General features: G+C 41.8%; 1 protein-coding gene across 1 annotated transcript in view; it reads right to left on the reverse strand.

Annotated features, from left to right (window-relative positions):
• Nucleotides 1-6,487: 6,487 nt before the first annotated feature.
• LRRIQ1 (leucine rich repeats and IQ motif containing 1) overlaps nucleotides 6,488-26,585 on the reverse strand; it is a 378,050-nt gene continuing 357,952 nt past the window's right edge. The window contains exons 24-26 of the mRNA XM_082254861.1: nucleotides 13,671-13,731; nucleotides 9,186-9,318; nucleotides 6,488-6,683 (exon numbers count right to left, since the gene is read on the reverse strand). Coding sequence (XP_082110987.1) covers nucleotides 6,550-6,683; nucleotides 9,186-9,318; nucleotides 13,671-13,731 — 328 coding nt within the window. The 3' untranslated portion in view covers nucleotides 6,488-6,549. The remainder of the gene's footprint in view (nucleotides 6,684-9,185; nucleotides 9,319-13,670; nucleotides 13,732-26,585) is intronic.

Consider the following 26,585-nt stretch of genomic DNA (forward strand, 5'->3'; position numbering starts at 1 on the left):
ACCTAAATGTGCATTAAAATGCATGAACGTTTTTGATTAAAATGAATATGCATTGCCTTCCACAGGCGTGCATTTTTATGAGCGTAGACATACATTTTGTACACACATCAAATTGCTATGGATCCTTGTAAGGGACATTATAATAAAAAGCTTTTTTTCCTCATTAGATTTGCATTGCATTGTAGCATTTTAACGCAATGCACCGCACATGACACCAGCATTGTGATGTCAACAGGACACACAGAAAACAATTGTTTTCTATATATCCTTTTACCATGTGGTAAAATTCAGGTCACTGCGGTATTTGTGAACAAGGCCTTAATATTTCCCTTCCTATCAGCTTATAGTTACCTTTCCTTTACTTATCCACTGCTTTGTTCAGCTGCTAGAAGAAAATACAACAGAAGAAATACTCCTGCACACGAGTATGGTTGCTCAGCATCTATAGGATGATATGGTTTCAGGCCTTGCTGTCCTCTAGGATTGGCGGTGCCCTTCTAGCACTAGAATAATAGAAAGAAAAGAGGGCGCATCAACCTAGTGCGTTATCCCACATCTTTTTATTTCATATAAAAGTGATAAAAACTTCTCACAAGCATGAGGATGTAAATATGCGCATAGAGGCCACTAATCCATGGCCTCTGTGAGCGTATTTACATTCTCATGCTTGTGAGAAGCTTTTATCACTTTAATATGAAATAAACACATGTAGGATAATGCACGAAGTTGGTGCGCCTTCTTTTCTTTTATTCTTCTAGTGCTAGAAGAAAATATCCTGATCCTTCCAGGTATGGAGGACCATGTGACTTACTCCACGTGACAGGTGCTTGTCATTCCTTGTGGTGCAGATGGTTCTTAATTATTGGCCCAGCGTTGTCATTTTGGGGCAGAGATATTCCTGAGCTCTGTGCAAGTTCTTTCTGAAGTAACTCAAAGCTTACACAGTGCTGTTTTTTCCACCTGAAGGCTAACTAAAAGGATAGGAAAACAAAGGAAAGGGGAATACATGCAGATAGTGAGAGGGGTTCAAAATCTGTCCTGCATCAGCAAAGTACAGTTTTGCTATAAAGGAAAGAACCGCCCAAAACTGCTAACCTAAAAGCTAGAAGTCAAATACATCAACCAGCATACACCAAAAATGTAGGTACCATTTTTGAATGATCTTCATCTTTAAATAACAATACTATTGCTATTACCCCAGGGGAACATTACAATTCTGTTACAATTTGTGATGTGGAATATTGTGATTGGCTTACAAAAAGAGTAGAGGTTGTTCTATTGGCAAAGTGAATGTTAATGGGCAGGGCTCCCGCCCTCGCATAGCCAGGTCCTCTCTCCAGGCCTCCAAATTCCAGGGGGGCCTGGCGTGTCCAGACCTTTATAAGTACTTCATTGCGTCCCAGCTTACGTACTTGTATGATGGCCTCGGCGATTCTCCGGGTAACTCCTCCACCATTCTCGTATTGGCCATGCATGGCTCGCAGGCACAGGCTACGGATGCCCTGCACAGATCTGTCCCTAGACGCTGCTCCCGTAACTCTCCTATGGAGGTAGGGTGGTTGGCCTGGCATGCTGGTAATAAGTTGTTAGTGGGGACGCCTGCTGTGTCTCCCAATGCCCCATTATGGGATAATCACAACTTCCCCGAGCTCTATGGTCATCCGGATTCGGGCTGGTGGTCTGGACTTGGGGTGACCCATGTCTCTCACGTCTTTTGGTCGTCTCATTTTGTTTCCTTTGATGACCTGAAGGCCCACCATGGTGTGAGCAACCGTTTTTTCTTTAAATACCTGTTATTACGCCACGCCGCCCGTGCACAGTTTGCGGGACTGACCCTGGAGCTCGGGGAATCCCCGATGGAGCTGTTATTGTCTATTGAAGGGATTAATAAAATGGTCACTACGTTTTATATGAGGCTGCAGGCGGCGGGTGCTGACCCGTTTAAAACGGCCATGGGCCGGTGGGTCGCGCTCTTGCCCGACCTGACAGAGGAGACATGGGAGGAGGCCACGGAGGTTTGTTTGCAGGATCTTATTAGTTCGAATAATAGGTTAATACAGTTTAAATTTATCCATCATCTGCATTATACACCCCAGAAGTTGGTCCGTATGGGGGTAGCCCCGGGAGCCGCTTGCCCTAGGTGCGGCTGTCCTGCTGCGGACTTGCTCCACATGTTCTGGTCCTGTCCCCATGTTAAAGGTTACTGGACATCTATTTTTGCCTTTTTTACTAATAAACTGCACCTGTCGGTCCCTCTTACTCCTGAGGTAGGCCTGCTGGGTGTGTTGAATGACATTGTACATCGTGTACGCCCTAGGATCCTGCTCCGCATCTTACTGTTCTATGCCAGGAAACTTATTTTGTTACATTGGAGGAGGGCTGAACCGCCTACCATACAGGAGTTCTATACTTTGGTGCGCAGTGATGTTCCGCTTTATAAGCTAATTTATAAGAGTAGAGGGTGTCCTAAAAAGTTCACTAATGTCTGGCAGCCCTGGCTTGATGTGGAAGACTCGTATTGGGCAGATGCCCCTTTGCCCTCCAGCTTATCTCTCGACTGAGTCTGAGTAGCCCCGGATGTTATGCGGTTTATATTTGTTTTATTACATGAGTTGTTTGTTCTATACCCCCCCCCCCCCCCCTTATCTTGGGGGGTGGGTACCTGGAGGTAGGGGATGGTGTGTGATTGTGGATGTGTGGGTGTGTATGGTATGGTTAGTCTTGTTGGTATGTTCCTTTCTCCTCCCCCCCCCCCCCCCATCTCTGTGACAACCGGTTGGGAGTGTAGCCTCGCAGTTGCTTGGCCCTCCTGGCTCTTTGTGGTACGCAACACATTTTTTCCCCTTCCCCCCCTTGTTTTGGGCCGTTAGGCCCCTCTCTATTCCCCCCCCCTTCCCCCCCCCTTCTGTGGTGTTAGGTTAAGATGTCTTCTGATACCCTTGTGTAATTTACATGCTTGCCTTACACTTGTTTTATGGGCAATGTTGCCCTTGTGTTTTCTTTTTGTTACTGTTATGCAAAAATTTAAATAAACACCTTTCAAAAAAAAGTGAATGTTAATGAATAAGGTAAGCTGTGTTCAAATGGAAAACCCAGTTGTGTTAGAATAAAGTCCAGATTTTTTAAAATATCTATTGCACATTATTGAGTATTCAAAGTAAACACACTTCCACTCTATTTAATAACATTCACTTTACAGTGAACACTCACTTTGCTAGATAAACAGCCTTTATTCTTTTAGTAAATCAATTCCATTATATATTTGACTGCAATGTAAGGTAATTCACCGTATTAGTTTCTACTGATAGAGTTGGTGCTATGTAGACATCTAATTTATGAAATGAATACTGTATACAAATGTTTTCATTTCAGCTCAGTTCAGACATTGCATTATGTTAACAAGATAGAAAACAGATTAAAATGCTTTGGAAATAAATATAATCCATATATGTATATTCTTATCGCATTCTAGTTAAGTGCTGGTTGCATGGCGATTTTTATTTATTTCTTTTTTTACAAACATGTAAAAAAACAACCAGACAGAAAAGAAGGAATATAGAGTATGTAAAACCAACCAAGGAAGGAGAGATTTTCTTTCTTGCACAGGTTGCAGGATAGAAAATAGCTTGATTCCCCCATCAACCCAGTCAGTGTTCATGGGGGAATCCCTTCTGCAGAGCCAATATATTCTCCTGGCAAGAGAATATAGCAATATATAAAGCAAAAATGCATCGAAAATCCAACAGACTGATTACATCCAAGTTGATTGATCAACTTGGGTACATTCAGCTTGCCAATACATGGTTCGAATCTCACCCGGTTCCTGCTGAACCTCCGTGATTTGAACCGTCCATGGCCAGCTTTACTCAGAAGTGTTTTTTAACTACATTTATAACAAAGTTTTAAATAATAGAGAGAAAAAAACTTGATGTAAATAATGCAATTAGGTAATGGAATTATTAAAGTTATAAATGAATGTTGATACTATAAAAAACAAAAAACAAAAAAAAAACCTTTGTTTATATGTATAGTTTGGTATTATATATGTACATGGTACAATCATAATCACTCATTACATATGCAGACTCCATTTCCTGCTTTGCAGGTGCTACACACTGGTTGTGCTTTGCTGTTACTACAGAGAATGCAAGTCTATGGGCCCAATATACTTCAAGAAAATGGGCAGGAGCGCTAATAAATTGTTATGAAGGTACCTGGTAGGCTTGCAATGAAGGTTCGTTTGAGCATGCTGATATATGTGTAGCTAACAATCTGGATTCCTTAGTGATCTGCTAAAGCATACACTTATGTATAATGCGTTCCAAGTTTGCAGTGCACATAAACATCCAAATCATATTGCTTTTGTACCCTTTATTCTGATAAGGTGTACTAAGGAATGTGAGTGTTAAAAAAAAAAAAACTACATTTAGAGGGAAATTTACTAAGGCTGGCCATACACTATACAATTTTCTTGTTCAACTTTCCTTTAGATTTACCAAAACCATGTAATATAGGGTCAAACCTAAACACTTTCAATTTGTATGCAGTCAGGCAGGCCCTTGCACTACATAGTTTAAGGTAAATCTAAAGGAAATTGAATAAGAAAATTGTATAGTGTATGGCCAGCCTAAAACTGTTGTACACAGAATCTGGTGCAGCTGTGCATGGTAACCATTCAGCTTCAAACTTCAGCTTGTTCAATTAAGCTTTACCAATAAAACCTGGAAGCGAATTGGTTACTAAGCATAGCTGCACTAGATTCTGGGTGCAGAAGTTTTAGTAAACCCTCCCCAGTGAGAGCAGAATTATTGCTTACTAAGGTATGAAATCATGCACACACACACTTACGCTTCTTTCACACAGACAGCCAGGGGGTAGTAAAAACAGTCAGTTAAGCCTTGGTGTTTCTGACACCTGACTGCCCGCCTAAAAGCTACCATACAGCTAGGGGGGCTGTACACATACCACAGCCGCAATGCTTTGTATCACAGGAAATTTATTGAGGCTTGTCAAGATGATAGGCGGCACTGTCTGTCAAACTCACCTATTCAAATCAATGGGACACATTGCAAATATTGTGACATATTAGTCCCAATGTTCAGAAAAAGCAATCCGCTGCAGATAGTTTTCAGAAATTGCCCAATTGTAAACTAAACCTTACTATGCTTAAAGCCTTCACCTTTGTGTGTGTACACTGTTACATGGGCAACAGTTGTTTTACTTTTAGTAGTCTTTACTGTCTCCTTAGCAATATCCGTGGGCACATCATCCAGTCTTGTTCCTGCATGAAATCTGCATGCAAAACAGCTAACAGATGTCAAATATCCCAAAACATTCGAGAAAATTCTATTTTTATTTAGGGTTGGCTGAGATACATTCAGACGCTGGTGTGAACGTACCTTTGTTAACAAACAATATGTGTATAACCAGTGTACGCCTATATGCATTAAGAGGGCAAATATTAAACATTTGCAATATTTCATATTTATTCAACTGATTAAAAGTAACACATGGCATTTATAAACTACTGAATAAAATATTTGTAAAACACTATAAATCCCCTACAAGCAGAAAGGCTGTATCTGACTCAGGCATATACAAGGCACCTTTTAATAGTTAAAGCATAAGTTCACCTTTTAAAAACAAATAAAATCAATGCACACGTTTTTTTAGGTAAAAAAAAAAGTGCACTTATTTTTTTTCAAAGGAGCCTACAGAATATTGCATCCGTGATCAGCAGATGACAGGTGCAATCTCAGGCTCATGCAGACTCTCAGGATAGCCGTTTGCCTGAACCTGGAACGGACAGGCAATTACCTGAGAGCAGGAAGATCAATGGAATATGAGAGTGCTACCAGGCCCCTCGCAGCTTGTTGAAAACTACAAGTCGTCCGCTTCAATGACTGGCAGTACTTGTATGCATTCATTCACAGGAAACTGTGAATGAACACTGTTGTTGTATTGGTGGAGTGCTGTTTTCAACTAGTGACAGCTGGTGCCGTCCCCTCACATGGAGGGGGGACCAGGGGAGAGGAGGCAGATGCTGGAACATGTTTATGTGTTCCACCCTAAAAACAGGTGGAACATGTAACATGTTCCAAAAGTGAACTTATTCTTAAACCGTCGACCCCTCTGGCCTTTTAAGAGCGCCTACATGCCAGTAGGCAGAGGTGGGCATTTGGGTCATGTGACTGCTGTGCATCAGGAGCTTTCCGGTCTGCAACTGTGACTGTGCTAGGAGCATGCACTCTCAGCACAGACAGGTCTTTACATAAGGCCGCATATATGCGGTCTCTCGACGTTAATGTCCACCTGCCGAGAGGTTGCATATATGTGTATTATCAGCGGGAAGAGGTTAAACTGCAATTCTCTGTATTTATTACAATGACAAAGTGAGAGAGAAGAAAGCACTTCAAAGTTTGAAATTTACAAAGAAATGTAATGCAATAACTACTGTGAGCATACTAGAAGTACAACACACCATACTTTCCCTTTAAATAGAGAACAGGAATATGCAATAGCAACATTTTCTTTTATTAGAGAAAGCTTTCATTTAAATGATTTTCCCTTCTTTTTTCCTCCACCCCATCCTCCACTGAGCTGAACTGGGCTATTTCGAAATGAGATGCGTTCCTTTCGTTGGGGTCCCGAATTTGTTTTCGCTGGAGTAAATGCATTTTGGTCTAAAGAGTAAAAGGACAAATAGGTTTGTTTTTTAATTTAGCAAAGCCTTATTTGAGCAATCACAAAAACATAAAAACATATAAAAAACATTTCCAAAAACATTAAAATTGACTTTTCAGTATTCACAATATACAGCAGCATTATTTTTAAAAGGCTGACCCATTTAGATGGTAAGTGCTCACAGGGCCCCCTGTCCCCTTTTGTGGTGATATGCATTGTAACTGTACTGTCTGCCTCCATTTTGTAAAGTGCTGTGCAAATCGCTGTCACTATATAAAACCTATATATGAATAATCAATAAAGCACTGCTTCCAAAAAAACAAGGCAAGAACACCATTAATATACACCTTTTCTGATTCCTGTGCCACCAGTCTTCAGTCCCTACAATTTATCTTTGCTCTTTCTGGCTTCTCTACACTTTCTAAGGCTGTAAAGGATCTCTGGCATCTGACACACTTTCAAATTTGTTAGAAGCCTGGTTCCTTCTCTCGAATGCTGTGGTTCCTTCCGCCAGTCAATTAGTCACTACTGAGTTCCGTAATAAGGAGTCAGTGAAAGGAACTACAGGGTGAAGAAGGAAAGCATCGAGCAAGCATCTGGCACTACCGAAGTGTTGGAGACAGATGATTCTTTAGGCAACAACAGAACAAAGATCTGCATTGTGGGCAGTAGGATAGGTAGGTATTTACTGTGTTATTGTATAGGCACTGCATTCAATTTTTTGGAAGTTACAGTTACTTTAAAAAGCATTTCTTGAGCTTCAGTCTAGTGGCTTTGCCCAGCTTGGATCTTGCCATCTGGTATATAGACAGGAGGAAACATTTCTTCAGTCTCCTTTCCCCAGTGATCAGACTGCAACATTTTAACTTTGCAGCAAGTCACAAGGTGAGAGGTTGAAGCAGGGGTGTAATCTCTGCCAGACATTTTCAGATAGAGTCAAGAACCATACAGGCACCCGGATTTACTTGAGTGCAGCATCTGAGAGCCACCATGCAGTCCAGGAAGTAGTTGCTGATGGTGGCTGAACAAAGATGGCATTTTCTTCCTGAAAAGCAGTTAAAAGCTTTGTCGGGGAGTAGAGAGGTAATAATTACCTTAAGCTCTCACACTTACAAATTAATTATCCTGACTGCATTAGACATTACAAAATACACCTGATACTAGGTCTAATTTCAATAAAGAGGATCTTCAACTTTCCATCCCTCTTACCTTGTGGCGGGTTCTCCACAGTTTGGATATTCACCTACCCAGTGGATTCAGCGTTGTCCTGCTGAGATGCTCTTCTCAGCAGCTGCCGCTCATGTCCCGTGCCACCATGTTGGTGTGTGTGGTCACCGGGAATCCCACTGGCTTTTCGGAGTTCAGTCAGCGGGCCTCCCCATAACGCCCCGCTAGGCTTGCCCCCTCCTCCTCTGTAAATGAAACACTAAGGCCTCCTGGGATATGTAAGGTACATATCCCAGGAGGCACAGTACACCTCATTTGCCTAGGCAAATTAAGTGTATGTGAGGCAGGACCAAACTCTTTTTCTGAAAAAAAAAGTAAAAAAAAAAAAAAAAGCAGCTTTACAGGTAGCAGAGGAGGGATGGACAGGGGACATTCAATTTATGGGTGAAGATCCCCTTTTACACTTTCAGCAATAGTGCACATTTCCTATTAAAAATAACTTCCTATACATGTCAGTTAGTCAATACCAAGAGAGCCCCCAGTTATGGAAGTGCTACATTCTATAATCCTTTAGATATGTTGTGCATGTCCATTAGTTAAAAAGAAACTATTTTGAAATTATCACCTTGCCCTGTTTATGTATATGTATACTTTCAAGTCAGTTCTCGGTTTATCTTTGCAGATGTTAAGGGAGTCCAGATTGTATGGAGGGCAAGAAATGTTCACAAATAATTTATCAGCATTGAATGAGGGTTGTTGATGTTGTTTTGGATATAGGATTCTGTATATGGAGGTTTTCTATTTATTTATACATTTTTTTTCCTATTGGTTGAAGTAGATCGACTTTATTTCAACCTATGTAAAATGTTAAGTGTGACTTCCGTATTCTGTATAGTATCCGGGGTTGTATTTATGCATGGATCCTGCTTCAATTTGTACCACAGATTATCTGTGGGATGTTATAGCCTAGATTTTTGAGATTTGCAAATATAGAGATAGGATGGAACATTGGGAACATTAGGTAACCTTGCACCAAGTGAATTTAAATCCATAACAGTTGGAATAGAATTTACTCCTGAAGAGAACATGAGATGCTCCAAAAAATCTTGGAAGTGACATTATCAAGTGATCTGACTGCTAAATCCTTACACAGGCACACCAATATGCATATTTTATCTTGCCATTTTGATATAAAGAACAATACATTGTGCCAACAGGGGTACTATCGGTATAGTCATTCAGAGGGCATTGTTATTGCAAGAGAGTTTTCTCCAACGTCCTCTTATTCGCAAGCATATCCTTTAAACATTTGATGATCATTTTTCATTACTTACTTGATGCTGATGAGGAGGAGGGTGATGTGTTTCTCTGAATTTCCAAATTCCTTCCTCTGTACTGAGATAAGGTACTTCCAGACTTTACAGAAAGCAGGTCTAAATCATCAGCTTCCTTACTTAACATGTTAGCCTAAAGGCAGTCAAATGTAATAAACAAAATGGGTTTACTTAAAAAAAAAGAAAATGAAATGTGGAAAATCATTAAACCAACACACGCTAACACTACACTAGACTACACCGGAGCAATTTGCTGAGCTGAGCTATCTACTCGCCTGTTCCTATGATATAATGCATGCTTCTTTTACAATGATGATGGTCACCATTTCTCAATATAATTCAAAACCAAATTTAAACTGTAAAAACTTAAAATATACTAATTAGAACGAATTTAATTCTGACTGCATAAGGCTAAATTACAAGACAATTTTAATCTATTGCTATTGCGATTTAACCACTTGCTGGTATTCACCACATTAGATAAGTGTTACAATGGGGATTTTCATTTACTCGGTCCTGCTAAAAAAATTCTTAGTGGTTAATTATTAGGAGCTACAATTGATTGATGATCTGATGAATGAAACAACTCCATATGGCATAAGTTATGCAAGTAGCAAGTAGTAGTATCCTGGTACAATTAGTGATGAGCTGAACATACATGGGTTCGGTTTGGAGTATGTCTGGTGAACCAAAATGCAGAGGACGAATCCAAACCCCAAATAAATCAATGAGGGCTCAATCTTAAAAAACAGTAATGGCCATCTAGACTGATAGGCAAGAGATTGTCAAACAAAGAGCATGGGGAGCAGGACAGTACAATCACTTGCCTATTATCCTAGATAACATGTACAAATGCAAAATTCAATTTGATGGGGAACAGGTACTTTAAAAAAAACATTAACCACTTGCTGACTGACGTACGAACATAAATGTCCTTTTAGCAAGTGGTTATTACAAGATCATTGCTGCAGCCATGATTTATTTATTTGATTTATTTTTTTTTCCAGGCGGATCGGCTGTTTTGTAAAAGTAATATGTTCACAGTGCTATAAAGGGCTGCCTCCCCTCCTCTCACCACTGCCCATAGTGGCTCCTGGGCTCTCTCGATCCTTCTGATCAGAACTGCTTCCCATGGAGGAAATGAAGGAACAGGATTTTGAGGATTTAGTAATTTCTGGTTTCCGATCTGTCATTCCCTTGCTGTTACAGGGAAGCAGCTAAACAAATATGATCTGTGCTTGGAAGGCTGCTTTGGAGGGCAGGGAAGACATTGGGGGACTAACAGACCCCTGATGTTTCCATAAAGAGGACCTGTTACTTTCCAAAGCTATCACAAAAGGGCTTGCTAAATGACAACAGAAAAAGTATTTTAAACAATTAAAAGTATGCTTATATTAGAGTATATGATACACAAAGAATGTCACAACAATTGATTTGTATTACTTTTATTATATTTCAGTTTGAATTAATATAGGTGTACAAACATATTAACCGGTGGAAAACATGCTTTCAGCATTTTATTGTTCTCAGGGTAAAAAAAATGTCTCGAAACACATCAGTATTTGTCACATTAGAGACCCAAGGGGGTCTAAAATTCTGTGTTATTAAAAAAGTTAAAAAAAGGAGGTGGGGGGAGGGGAGCTACTATATCAGATAGCTTAGCCGCAGAGAATCATGTTGGATCTATGAGACCAAAGTTCTCACACCCACAGCCACAGGTTTAAATGTGGAGTTTGATTTAAACTGTTTTATTTTGGATATATGATTTTTCTGGTTATGCTTCTTTTTTTGTTATTATTGTAAAAGATAGCTGCGTGTATTTTTATTTTCATTTTTTATGTAATTGGACCCTGTAGGTTTTTTTACATTTATGAGAAACACCCTTATTGCTGCGCATTGACATGTCCATTCCCTGGGGTCAATCTGAGTCTATTTAGGTGTATCTATATATATATATATACATATACATACACAGGTCCCTCTCAAAACATTAGCATATTGTGATAAAGTTCATTATTTTCTGTAATGTACTGATAAACATTAGACTTTCATATATTTTAGATTCATTACACACAACTGAAGTAGTGCAAGCCTTTTATTGTTTTAATATTGATGATTTTGGCATACAGCTCATGAAAACCCAAAATTCCTATCTCAAAAAAATTGCATATTTCATCCGACCAATAAAAGAAAAGTGTTTTTAATACAAAAAAGTCAACCTTCAAATAATTATGTTCAGTTATGCACTCAATACTTGGTCGGGAATCCTTTTGCAGAAATGACTGCTTCAATGCGGCGTGGCATGGAGGCAATCAGCCTGTGGCACTGCTGAGGTGTTATGGAGGCCCAGGATGCTTCGATAGCGGCCTTGAGCTCATCCAGAGTGTTGGGTCTTGCGTCTCTCAACTTTCTCTTCACAACATCCCACAGATTCTCTATGGGGTTCAGGTCAGGAGAGTTGGCAGGCCAATTGAGCACAGTAATACCATGGTCAGTAAACCATTTACCAGTGGTTTTGGCACTGTGAGCAGGTGCCAGGTCGTGCTGAAAAATGAAATCTTCATCTCCATAAAGCTTTTCAGCAGATAGAAGCATGAAGTGCTCCAAAATCTCCTGATAGCTAGCTGCATTGACCCTGCCCTTGATAAAACACAGTGGACCAATACCAGCAGCTGACATGGCACCCCAGACCATCACTGACTGTGGGTACTTGACACTGGACTTCAGGCATTTTGGCATTTCCCTCTCCCCAGTCTTCCTCCAGACTCTGGCACCTTGATTTCCGAATGACATGCAAAATTTGCTTTCATCCAATAAAAGTACTTTGGACCACTGAGCAACAGTCCAGTGCTGCTTCTCTGTAGCCCAGGTCAGGCGCTTCTGCCGCTGTTTCTGGTTCAAAAGCGGCTTGACCTGGGGAATGCGGCACCTGTAGCCCATTTCCTGCACACGCCTGTACACGGTGGCTCTAGATGTTTCTACTCCAGACTCAGTCCACTGCTTCCGCAGGTCCCCCAAGGTCTGGAATCGGTCCTTCTCCACAATCTTCCTAAGGGTCCGGTCACCTCTTCTCGTTGTGCAGCGTTTTCTGCCACACTTTTTCCTTCCCACAGACTTCCCACTGAGGTGCCTTGATACAGCACTCTGGGAACAGCCTATTCGTTCAGAAATGTCTTTCTGTGTCTTACCCTCTTGCTTGAGGGTGTCAATGATGGCCTTCTGGACAGCAGTCAGGTCGGCAGTCTTACCCATGATTGCGGTTTTGAGTAATGAACCAGGCTGGGAGTTTTTAAAAGCCTCAGGAATCTTTTGCAGGTGTTTAGAGTTAATTAGTTGATTCAGATGATTAGGTTAATAGCTCGTTTAGAGAACCTTTTCATGATATGCAAATTTTTTGAGATAGAAATTTTGGGTTTTCATGAGCTGTATGCCAAAATCATCAATATTAAAACAATAAAAGGCTTGCATTACTTCAGTTGTGTGTAATCAATCTAAAATATATGAAAGTCTAATGTTTATCAGTACATTACAGAAAATAATGAACTTTATCACAATATGCTAATTTTATGAGAGGGACCTGTATATATAAGGAATATGGACGATGGTTTATGTTATTGTTTATGTTATTATTTTTCATGTTTGGTTTGTTTCAATTATTCCTGACACCTATATAGCCTTGTCCCACCTTCTAGCTTCATTTTAGCAGTGGCAGCGTCGGTGTTGTATAAATATGCAGGGTGATTACGTGGCTCAGTTCCCGCTGACAAAGTCCTACCCAGGATGTAATGCACGCAAGAGGTGGAGCTACGTTTCTTTGGTGGTGGGACTGAACACCTCTCTGTATCTAGATGCGAACATGTCACATCTCTGATTCACTGTTTGTGATGTATGCCTGCTGTATCCTGTTCATAATTATGGACTTTTCTTTATGTACCTTTTTAATAGAGTTATATCTACAATATTTGTGTTATCGCACTGCATTTTTACCCATGTTGTTATATTTAATTATGTGCTCTGGAATTTCCCCTAAGTGTCTATTTTATCGTTTTCTGGCATATAGATATAAGTGTGTGGATTGCTGATTGGTTTTATTTTTATTGTAAAAAAAATGTGCATAAACAGATTGGAAAACATCAGAATGCATGCTGATTTCATGGCACATAATTCAGTAATAATTTTCGGTCTCTATTACCTATTAAGGAATATGAAACCATGAATAATAAGCATGTAAATTGCACAATGAAGTTCTAGTTTTTGATATAAACCATGTGACCTGCTGAGCTATATAGATCCCCAAGAAACACCTTGATACAATTACAGACTTATTATTTATGGTTTGCCATACATTATCTATATCATCACGGCTGACCATTCTGCAGTGTGTGTAACACATGGCACAGTATTGTATGTAAATGCATTCATGGTATTTGGCAGCTGAAACATCAGAAAATGGCCCATACATGTAAATACACTACAGTATCTTACCACGAGCTGAACGCGTCCACCATTTAAGACATCATGATTCATTTCGGGCAAGAAACGCCTACTGTAACAAAAGAAGATGTGATACTTCAATGCGACTCTTTAAGCAAGGAGAGGAGAACACAAATAGAATGCTGGTTTAGTAGACAAATATGACAAACCACATATTTTCATGCCTATCTTTTAACACAAACTGCACTAGTTACTATCCACAAAGTATGCAAACACAGGCCAGTTGGAGTTGTGGTCTAGATGTGGTCTGTGGCAAAATGAGTACATCATCAAAGATTTGAAATGCATGAACTAAAAACACTACTAGAATGGATAGAAAGACATTCTAATAATAAAATATGTTTTTATTTATTTATTTATTTTTTTTATCAAAACTCATGGAAACGCGAATAGAAAAAAGCCCCCATTTAGGAAGGAAAAATAGAATTTTTGTAAGAACTTACTGTAAAATTCTTTTCTCTGAGTCCTCTGACAGTCGCCACCCATTCATACAGCCTTCACTAGTGGGTAATGACGCCCTCTGCGGGAGTAAGCTAGGCAGTTTGAAATGTTAATAAAAACCTTTCTATACTTAGGCACACTTCTAGGGGGCCGTCCCCAGCCATTATCCAGTTCCCACTGGTCCTCAGTTGTAGCAAGCAGTACCGAAGGCAATAACCCCCAGATCCAAGAACCAGAGGGGCAGCGACTGACAGGGGACTCAGAGAAAATAATTTTACGTTGAGTTCTTACAAAAATTCTATTTTCTCCAAGCAGGTACCCTCTAAACTTGAGTGGGCTCTGGAACTGGACCGGCTTAGAGACATGGAAAACCTGTTGGCGCGAGAGGGGGGCAGGGAGGACCGATTCTCTGCTGCTTGGAGGTCCTGGGACATGTTTCGGTGTTCGGACGCCTTTCAGTCCTGGCTCGAGACGTCTGTGCTACCTGGTGCTGGGGGGCAGTAGTGGGACGTGGGCGGCCCATCCTGATTTCCTCCACCTTCTTTGTCCCCTTGACATACCTCTTTACATTCTCCTGCTTTATCCCATCCTCTTACCTTTATTCCCCTCTCTGGCTGTACCATTGATACCATAAGGCAATCCTCCTTTACTTATTTGTTGTTTTTAGGCGCTCCTCAATGGAAAGCCGGGATATTTATCAATGCCTAATTTATCAATGCCTACCACACTTCCCACAATCTCCTCAAGTGACGCCAGCCATGAAAGTGTTTATACTGGTGTTGGCCTTTCCTTGACTTTTCTCTTAATTATGTTATCACCTGACACCCCAAGTTGCTGTTTTCTTGACCTTGTGCTGCTGCCAGGATCTGATGGACCTGGCGGTTTGGGTTCATTATTTGCACTTGTCGATATTGATTGTTGTATGCATTTACTCACAGTTTACCATATGTCATACCTGAACAATTTATTTGTTTCATACCCCCATGCTTCTCCCCTAACCCTGTAAAACCCTTCTCTTTCAATAAAGTAAGATTGAACTAAATTTCTATTTTCTCTTATGTCCTCTGACAGTCGCCGCCCGTTCATACAGCCTTTACTAGTGGGATGTCCCAAAGCAGTGCAGTTGTGAGGGGTTGGAAGACGCAACCTACCAAAAAGGTAATGAAACAACCAAAAAAACACCCCAGGAACAGACAGAAAAAAAATACGTCTCTTCAAACAACCACCGCACTCAAAACCTTGCGGCCAAAGGAAGCCTCCGAGGATGCCAGCACAGCAATTCTGTAGAATTTAGCGAAAGTGTGCACAGACGACCAGGTCGCCGCTGTGCACACCTGAGCCACAGAAACCTGATGGCAAAAACCCCCAAGAGGCACTGATGGCTCTAGTAGAATGTGCCCTTTACCGGGAAAGGAGGAGCCTGACCCTTGATTGAATAGGCTTGACCAATCGTCTGTCTGATCCATTTAGAAATGGTTGCCGCGGACGCAGCCGAAAACTTCTGAGGTCCCTCAGGAAGGACAAACAGGGAATTAGACGACCCAGAACACTCCGTAGCAGACAGGTAAACTCTGATCGCCCGAACTACATCCAAGGAATGCAAGGCAAATTCCTCGGGAAGCTTGGGCTTCGCACAAAGCGAAGGCAGAACAATATCCTCATGCAGGTGGAAACCAGATACCCCCATGGGGAGAAAAGATTGACTGGGTCACAAGACCACTAAATCCCTATGAACAACAGATAAGTTGAACGGCAAGACAGAGCCGCCAAGACACTCTGCAAGCAGAGTCGATAGCCACCAGAAAGGCAACTTACTGGGACAACACAGTCAGAGGAATGTCTCTGATGTCCTCAAAGGGAGGCAGTTGCAAAATGGACAAAACCAGATTCAGGTCCCAGGGAGGCAAGGGAGCCTACCTCGGGGGAACCAGATGCCACACCCCTTGAATAAAGGTACGAATCAAGGAAACAGTCGCCAAAATGACGTTGGAAAAGAAACGGCCAAAGCCGACAACTGACCTTTGACCGTGGTTAGTGTCAGGCGCTGATCCACACCTTCTTGAAGGAAGGCCAAAACCCCCGACACCGAAAAGGAGCGGAGATGGAAATAATGTGACTCCCACCAGGCAATATACGCCAGCCAGGTGTGAGGATAAATTTTGCTAGAGGTAGCTTTCCAAGCCTTCAATAAGGTCGGAAAAAACAGCATTCAGGAGGCCTCCGCCCGTCAAGACTAGGCTTTCAACCGCCATGCCTTCAAAGCCAGAGACTGCAAGGCAGGAGTGAAGATCGGCCCGAGACAGTAGAACGTCTCACAGCGGAAGCCGGCAGGGAGGCTCGACGCCCATCTGCACGAAGTCTGCGTGCAAAGACTGGCGCAGCCAGTCTGGGGCCACCAGAATGACTAGAATCCGTTCCGACCCCAACCTGCGGAAGAACCTGGATAACAGCCGAATCGGAGGGAAGGCAAGAAAAAGCCAGCAAGGGTGCCAAGGCACCACTAACACGTCTGTGGCGTCCACCAGAGGATCGCGGGTTCAGGTCACGAACCTTCCCACCATTTTTTTGAGACGGGATGCGAACAGATCTATGTCCGGAGTCCCCCACCGGGCACACAGGAGGCAAAACACCTCCGGATGCAGGGACCATTCCCGCTGGTCCAGGGCCAGGCGACTCAGATAGTCTACCCACCAGATGTCCACACTCGGAATGTGGACCGTCGAAACTTCTGGAACGGGCGTCTCAGCCCAAGATAGGATCTTGGCCACTGCCCTGGACGCTCGGCACTCTCGGTGCCCCCTTGGTGAATGATGTACGCCACAGCCGTGGCGTTGTCCGCCTGTACCCAAACCAGGCAACTCTGAAACCGAGTTGACCAATGGAACAAGCACAGCTCGATTGCATGGAGCTCCAAAACGTTTATCGGCAAGGGAGCCTCCTCCGCCGACCACGTCCCCTGGGCACAAAGCGTGCCCAGAACTCCACCCTAGCCCGTCAGGCTGGCATCGGTGGTGACCACCGTCCATAGCAGAGGCTGGAAGGACTTGCCTTGTGTCAGAGTTGGTGACAGGAGCCACCACAAAAAATCCGATCTTGCGAGGTGGCTCAGAGAAATCCTCCTGTCCAATGACCAAGGTGTTCTGTACCGCCTGGCAAAAATCTGTTCTCGTGTGAAAACTGAGCAAAAGGGATAGCCTTGAAAGCTGAAACTATCAGACCCATGGACTGCATGCAGACCCGCAGAGAGGAGAGATCGGTATTCCTGAGGGACCTGGTCCGAAGGTCCGAAGCTAGTCCTCCGGGAGAAAGACTTACGCCGGAACAGAGTCCAGTATCAGCCCCAGGTACAGGAGGCAAACTGAAGGAGGCAGAACCGACTTCCAGAAGTTGACGGTCCACCCGAACCCTTACAAATACGGTACAGAGACTTTAGGTCCAGAAGCGGACGCACTTTGCCCACTTTTCTGGGCACCGTGAACAGATTGGATGAAAAAAACAGTGAAACCCGTCCCGTGCAGGGACTGGCAAAGAAAGATGACAAACAAAGAAGATCTTGAACTGCCCCCGTGTGAGACAGTGGACATGTGAAGGAAAAGAGCCTGTCTGTGGGGTGAGATCAAAAACCCGATCTTGTACCCTGAATGAATCAGTTCTTGAACCCACCTGTCCCGGATTCGGGACAACCAGGGTTCCCAAAAATAATGCAGACAACCCCTGTGTCCCTGCAGGCAGAGGTGAACTGTGCCGCACGAAAAGACCCACGATGAGCCTTAAAGGGAGGGCCCCGCCTAGTGCAGGGGCGATTCACCCTTAGAGACCTGGGGCAAAAGAGCACTTTTGCCCCCCGTAAGCCGTTAGATCAACTAATCTAGAGTATCCCCAGAAAGGCGATTACCCACATAAGGCACATCAGCCAACCAGCTCCCTAGCCACACAATGCGGCAGATCGCAACCCCGACCGCAGACAGCCATATGACCAAAGCGGCCTCGTCTAGGGCCGCAGAGAACCGGGACATCATGGCCTGGGTTCCTTGATCCACCATGTCCAGGGCAGCCCGGAGATACAGACTCCACCACTAACGTGCATCTTAGTGCCCCGGTCCATTCCGTGACAGCTTGGGAAACCATCCCCGAAGCGAACACAGGTGTGAGCAGGGAGCCCGCCACCAAGTAGATATGGCGGGAAGATGTCGCTCACGCCTATCTGCCGGATCCTGAAAACACTGGGGAGTCCTCCACAGCATTAAAGTGGATTTAAATAGTCCAGAAACAGTGCGGTCCACAGTAGGAGACACCATCCAACGGTTATCAACAGGATCCGCAAAAGGATAACTGTATGAAAACTGCTTAGGTACCGTCAGCATATGCGTCATGCGACGCCACTGGTCGTTCACGGTTTCGTAAAACTCCTCGGGACAGGGGAAAACCTGACCCTACTTCTGGGCTGAGCGGGACCCGAAGGAACCCCACTTACCCGACAGGGAGGGCTCACCATCAAGATGCAAGGTCTCCTTAATGGAGCTAAGGAGTGTATCAACCGCAGCACGTTCCCACGCCAAATGGAGGAAGACACCCACCCCCCCACCATCCGAATGGGGGGACTGGGACTCCTCAGGGGGGAAGTTTATTGTGGCAAACAAAACGGCTCTGAGTCAGAAGACTGCAAGGGCATAGGCCGTTTATGATAAGTGCGTTCAGACAGCAGCAGAACTACATTGGACGCAAAAGTCGAAAGAGCAGCATAAAAAGAGGCCATGGAAGGCCCTTTAAAATGGCGGTTCCCGCGGACCCCCACCGCAACTTGCACTCTTTGTGGAGCCCCTTCAGAGAAGACAATAGCCACTAGAGAAAAACGTTTTAACATGATAATGCCCGAGAAAACAGTAAAAATCCCCCACAGTGTCCGTTTTTTTTAACCACACGCTGCTCAGTGAAAAGGAGAGGAGGGGGGAAGTGACCTCACTCCATAGAGGCCTATGCCCGCCTGAGCCAGAAGAACATGATGCCTAATGAAAGGCAATGGGAGAAATCACAGAATGGCCGTTGCCCTTACTAGGCGTTTGCCCACACCCAAGATGGCACCTGATCAGCGCCAGAACAGGGATCTAAAATGGCTGCTGCCCTTACAATGAGCCCAGCCATCCTGCCCTCACCCAAGATGGCGGCCGCGCTAAAACGGCGCCAATTAGGCATATAATCACTATCTGGCCACCACAGGGAACCCCAAAGAGAACCCCTGGATGCTACCGAGTCCCCCCATGTCCCCCAGATACAGCAAAGTGCGCCGCACAGCGCCCCAGCAGGGTCAGGGAGGGAGGGGAACTTACCACGCTAGCCAGAAGGGGGATATCACAGAAACCACCAGTACTGCCACCCCCAAGATTGGGCCCACAGAACACCCCCACAGATCCCAGTCCCAGGGACAAGGGGGTAGTAGTACTCACCAGTCCAGAAAAACCGGGGCACCGCTCTGATACGGGAGACCTCCCACCCTGAGTGGGGGTGCCATCAGTCAGGGAGGGATGCAAGCAACACACGGGCGTTCCAGAGTTGAGACACCCCACAGCAAAGATGGATCTCCGCAGGCTCGTCCCCATTTCGAGGGGCACTGTCGTCGTGAGGCCTGGGCGCACCAGTGACCTGCGATGCTCGGTGGCAGGCTGGGACTCCATAAGGATATATATTATCCAGTGGGAGGCCCAGCTCTGCTGTGGCTTGTAGTCCTCCAGGAATGTTCCTGACTAACTAGCAATAGTGAGAGAAAATAAAAAGCTATTTTTCAAAGAAAAAAATATATTTTAAGAAAAAAACAAAGAAACTGAGACACTAGGTCCCAGCATGGAAGAGCTAGCCTACTCCTGATGCTAGGCAGCATAAAACTGTGTAATAATAAAAGGAAATGACCAGCGCTATGGACTAAAGTGCATATGAGGGGGGGAGGAGAAAGATATTATAAATAGAAGGTGTAAGCTGCCACCAATCAACCCTTAGATATAAGGGTAAAAGTGCAATAAAAGAATGTGATAATTGGTATCGGCGCTACCTTATTAGTGTGAAGTAAATACCACAAATATCAGAGTGTCACCAATGTATAGTGAATAAACTCCTAAATAAATTAAATATTACATAACCAATGTGTTTAATGAAGTACAAAATAAAAACAACCAATACGGTGATAGGTGTACCATATACAATAATAGTGAACATAAAAGAAAAAAAGAAAAAAGAAAGAAAAGAGAAGGGGAGTAAACCCCTAACCACAAATGTGTTTATCAGGTAAGAAATTCCTGATATATGTGCCCCATATGTGATATAAAAATAGATATAGATACTTGCTGCTGAGTAAAATTATACTTGTCCACTAGGTGGCGTTTCCATTAATAGCTCATGCAGCAGTATATGATAAAAAAGGAAATGAGTGCTGCTAGAAAGATACGTAGAAAAAGCCACTAGGTGGCGTTTTGCAATACAACCTGTGCAGCAATATGGATGGGGGTCTCTTCTCCGTGATGAAGGAGCAGCTCCGAGCCGGCACTTGTGCCCTAAATGCTCACAACGAGAGAAGGCCCCATAATGAATAGTAAATCCATACAATATGTAAAGAAAGCGCAGTACACTCACTGGTAGGTTTGCGATGATCGGGATCAGAATGCAGTCGGTGCGCGTCGGGATGCTTCCGCGTTCCACGGCCGACAACCGGAAGTGACGTAGTACGTAGCAAAACTCCGCCCTACGCGTTTCGTCAGAGGGACGTCAACTGGAGCGGCGTCAACTGGAGCGGCGTCAACTAGGCGTACTCCCGGACTTATTATAGCCGCCCGTATCCAGGTAACGGAGGGGATGGGTCAGCGCTGCCATCTTTTTACTCCCACTCCGGAAGCCATATTGCTCCTCTACTGGCTTCAATTCAGGATGTGCAAGGGAACGGCCATACTATCATCATATCCGATCAAATTAATGTGACTGAGTGTAATGCGATCCTTTATTAAATATTTATTTTAAAATTATATTTTATTCAAAAAAAGGTCAACCTCGATTAAAAATAGAGGTTGATAAAAATTAAAAGACAGATTGAAAAAATTAAAAAAAGAGGTTAAAAAATATATAAAAAAATTTTTTGGTTACATAAAAACTCCATATGGGAAGAAATTTGATACATAAAAAGTTAGAGTATTTGGTGTAGCTGTCATACTTAAATTTCATATATATACCAGGAAGAAATTATTAACATAACTCACTGTGAACCTGTTCGTTAAATGGCGGACCAACCGATAATAGGTACTAAAAAATGATGAACAAACATTGAGTGATTTTTATCGGTATTTGGGGAGTGATGCTGGATGAGAAGAATGAAGTAAAAAAAAGTTGTTTATTTTAAAAGGAAGATTATAACCTCGTGCAAGTGATTATATCGTAAGTGGGTTGTATCACTTTTAGGCCTAAACTGATGCTGGATGAGAAGGACAAACCAAAATATAAGACTTAGTGAACAAAAAATTTTTTTTAAAAATCTGTGATGTGACCTAGTGTAAGTGGTTTATATTATAAGTGGGTTATGTCACTCTTAGGCCTATCTGATGCTGGATGAAAAGGACAAACCAAGATACCAAGATACCAAACTTAGTGAACAACCAAAATATATATAAAGATCTGTGAAAAAAAATTGTCCATAGCGCTGGTCATTTCCTTTTATTATTCACTTTGTTAACCACTTTGGTGGTAACAACCAGACCTAGCAGCAATGGATATTTTTAAGTATATGACCGGGAGAAATGTTAACGTAGAGGAGATCTTTGATCAAGTAACGATAATTCAAAGACAGGATATGGAGGGCTCTTTTAAACTATTAAAACAAAATATGGAGAAACAATTGAGGGTATGGTGGGATATTGCCACCCTAGAAAAATATAGCCGGGAAGGCATAACACCTAGAAGACTTAGGTGGGATATATCTCCTAATGACCATATAACAGATACCACCTTGTTGGAAGAATGGTATCATTTCTTTAACAGATGTGAGAAAGAGTTATTGGGTATCATTATAAAAAGGAGACAACATAAATTAAAGAAAATTGAAACCACCATTACTCAGTTGAAGGAACAACTAGCCCCCTATGCCGAAACGACCGAATACAAGAATAAGGAAAAGAGTGTACAGGAATCTATACTTAAATATGATAAGACCATCCAAGCCAAAAAACAAAAGAAATATAAAAGAGACATATTGGATTATAGAAATCAAAACGTTTATAAGTGGCAATTGGATGAATTATATAATGGACAAGGAAGCAGTGTGGATCCCATCAATCTAACATCCAGAGAATCCTCTGAGATGGGAGACGATGAAAATGATCCTTGGTTAGAAATTGGAACTCCAAGAACACCCAGAACACCAGGAATAGAAATTGAGGAAAATATGGACACAGACTGGGAACAAGAACCTTCCTCCTCTCAACCAAGGAATAACACACATGCCAATACTAGAGGAAACAGAACTCCTGCTTATAACCCCACACACATTAACACATTCAATAGATTTTCCCCATTGGGCTATCAGCAGGAAGTCAGATATGAGGACCAAGGTCCCCCTAGAGATAGGGGTTTTTTTCCACGAGGCAACAGGGGAAGACCCCCAAGAGGAGGACCCCCACCGAGATACCACAACGAGTGGAGGAACAACGGTTGGCAACGAAACCAAGGAAGACACAACGGATGGCAACAAGACCGTGGAAGAAACAACGGGTGGCAACAGCCTTGGAGACGAGAGATGCAACGAGGAGGACAGAGAGGATACCAGAGACCACCCAATGGTCAACACACTCCTTGGAGAGAAGACCGAAGAGGACCAAGACCTCAAATGGATCGTGGAGAAACGTCGAGAGCAGAAGGGTACAATTTCAGCAGGAGGGAAGAACCACCGAGATACTTCGAGTACGGAAGAAACGGAAACCAAGAGGAAAACGTGGAGGGACAAAGAAAAAGAAGAAGGGTATACTAGGCAAAGGAATATTTAACCTCAGCGGAATGATATTTGATGAGGAGGAACTTAAATTGTTGGATCTGGGCCTAAAATATGCCCCTGATAAGAATCTAGACAAGTTTGAGGCATACATTGATCTGCAAAAATATATAAGAAAAATTAATATAAAAAATTTTTTTGAGATTAAGAAGAATAAAAACAACCCCCCAACAACAACTAAGTTCAAACACACCCTTTTAAAAAACAAATCCACGTTTAATCCAAAAAATCCACAAAATGAGAATTTGGAAGTGTTTAAAAGAATGGTAGAGGACGAAATTAGGAACTTGAGAATCCAAAGAAGGAAGGAGCAGAATATATGGGACACCATAAGGAAATTGGAAAAGAAAAAAGGAATTGTAATTCGACCAGCGGATAAAGGGGGTGGTTTGGTCATTTTGAAACAGAAGGATTATGAAGAAGAGCTTGAAAGATTGATAAATGCCGAAGATACATACAAAAAATTACCGGGTGATCCCAAGATGAAGTTACAAAGGGTTTTAAAAGATTTTATTGAAAAAGGAAGAAGGATGGGAATTTTAAATACTAAAGAGGCGGAATATCTCCAATTGGAAGCAGCTAGAACACCGATTATTTATTTTTTACCTAAGATCCACAAAGATGAAAAGAAGCCCCCAGGACGCCCAATAGTAAGTGGTATAAATTTGGTACATTCGCGTCTGGGGGAATATCTGGACAAATTCTTGCAACCCCTAGTACCAAGAGGGAGATCGTACCTTAGAGACAGCAAACAGCTATTACAGGAGATACAAAATCTAAATGTCACGGAAGAAGATATCATGGTAACGATAGACGTAAATTCTCTGTACACAAACATCATACAGAGTGATGGGTTAGACAGTATTGACTGGGCGTTACATAAATATACTGACCTCAAACAAGCACAAATGCACTTTATTTTGGAAGGCCTTAAGATGGCAATGAACTCCAACTATTTCTGGTATAAGGGTAAATATTATGAACAGATAAAAGGCGTCGCAATGGGAGCCAATTATGCACCGAGCGTCGCCAATATCTTCATGCAAAAATGGGAAGAGGAACAGGTCTTTAGTGTGGAGAGACCCAATCTGAAGTATTACAAAAGATATATAGATGACATCATCCTAGTATGGCGAGGGGATGAAGAAAGCCTACAAACTTTTTTCGACAAGATCAGCGGAAATAGGTATGGAATAACTTTCACTGGAAACTGGGACAAACAGAAAATATCCTACTTGGACTTGGAGCTATTTAAACAAGATGGAAAAATATTTAGTAAAACTTTCTTCAAGAAAACGGACAAGAATGGTTATATTCCCAAAAGAAGCTGCCATCATCCCCAATGGTTGGGGAATATCCCTAAGGGACAATTGTTACGTGTCCGCAGGAACTGTAGCAATGCTCGAGATTATGATATACAGGCTGATCTCCTCATTGAAAGATTCGTAGAAAAGGGGTACAATAAAAAAGAACTGAGAAACCTCAAGGAAATAGTAAGGAACATGAATAGAGAAGAACTCATTAAAGACAAAGAGAAGAAAGAAAGGAAAAGTAACTACGAATTCGCCTTTATTACTGGTTTTAATAGGCAGCATAAGGAGGTCGAGAAAATAATTAAAAAACATTGGCCTATCCTGACAGCGGACAAAACACTTAAGAAGATTCTGCCAAAAAAACCATCTTTTATATACAGAAGAGCTCCCACACTAAGAGATAAGCTGGTAAAAAATGTAATTAACCCACCCAAACAGATCACGCTTCCCACTAACATTAATGGTTTCTTTAGATGTAAAAAGTGTCTACCATGTAGAACAAACAGAAACCAACCTAGAAAAATTACCCATTTTAAGTCAAACAGCACAGGAGAAGAGTTCAGGATCAAGGACACAATTACATGCACTAGTTCCTACGTAACATTATTATGTTATTGAATGTCCTTGTCATTTACAGTATATTGGAAGAACCACTCGACAACTATATGTGAGAATACGTGAGCACATCAAGAACATTAAAAAGGGTTTTGAAAAACATACCCTTTCGAGACATTTTAAAGAAGTGCATGCCCAGAACCCTTCCGGTCTAACCTTTTATGCAATAGATAAGATAAAAGGAGATTGGAGAGGAAGTAACAAACGTAGAATGGTTTCACGCAACGAGACCAAGTGGATCTATATGATGAGATTTCTCCGTCCAGAAGGGTTAAATACGGATATAGATCTGAACTGTTTTATTACAGACACCTAAACGTTCAAGTTCCGTTATTTTCTAACCGGCCCTTTTATAACCCATTTTTAAGGTTTCCATGATTTTTAAAGAAAAATTTTTTTCCAATTTTTTCCAGTATTTTTAGATTTTTTAAAAAAATATTTTTTAGGTAAAATGGTTTTTAGGATGGGGGGTTTCTTCTCCCCCTTTTCAATTCTTTACCAATTACCTTATTTTTACCAATTACCTTTGGTTTTATTACATACACATATGTATGGAAACTCTTAAAAATATTTTTTTGACCTATCCTTCTCATCCAGCATCAGTTTGGTTTAATAATCCCGGTATATATATATATATATATATAAAAAAAACTATATGTTTTTGTCTTTTACTTTTTACTTTTTTCCTTTTTTAACTTCTTTTTAGTCATTTATATATATATATTCTTCGACCATTTATATATATATTTTCTTTGCTGTTTTCACCTTATGTTTATATATTTTGGTTTTTTTGGGGATTTTTTATCCATCCTTCTCATCTATTATCAGTTTGTTTTAATTTGTCCCGGTATTAAAACAATTCCCTAAAAAATCCTCCTCACTTCTTGCACTTTACACCTCCTTATCTAATAATTTTTTGATATGGTGTTGGCAATATCTACGCCAACCTGTGCCACAATCTTTCTACTACTTTTTTATCATTATTACTTTAACATATTTTTATATGTTTTTGGCACTTATTTACGTTAAATATTGACAATTTTTTTCACAGATCTTTATATATATTTTGGTTGTTCACTAAGTTTGGTATCTTGGTATCTTGGTTTGTCCTTTTCATCCAGCATCAGATAGGCCTAAGAGTGACATAACCCACTTATAATATAAACCACTTACACTAGGTCACATCACAGATTTTTAAAAAAATTTTTTTGTTCACTAAGTCTTATATTTTGGTTTGTCCTTCTCATCCAGCATCAGTTTAGGCCTAAAAGTGATACAACCCACTTACGATATAATCACTTGCACGAGGTTATAATCTTCCTTTTAAAATAAACAACTTTTTTTTACTTCATTCTTCTCATCCAGCATCACTCCCCAAATACCGATAAAAATCACTCAATGTTTGTTCATCATTTTTTAGTACCTATTATCGGTTGGTCCGCCATTTAACGAACAGGTTCACAGTGAGTTATGTTAATAATTTCTTCCTGGTATATATATGAAATTTAAGTATGACAG

The sequence above is a fragment of the Pelophylax lessonae genome (assembly GCF_965119305.1).
Source record: "Pelophylax lessonae genome assembly, chromosome: 4".
Classification (NCBI taxonomy): domain Eukaryota; kingdom Metazoa; phylum Chordata; class Amphibia; order Anura; family Ranidae; genus Pelophylax; species Pelophylax lessonae.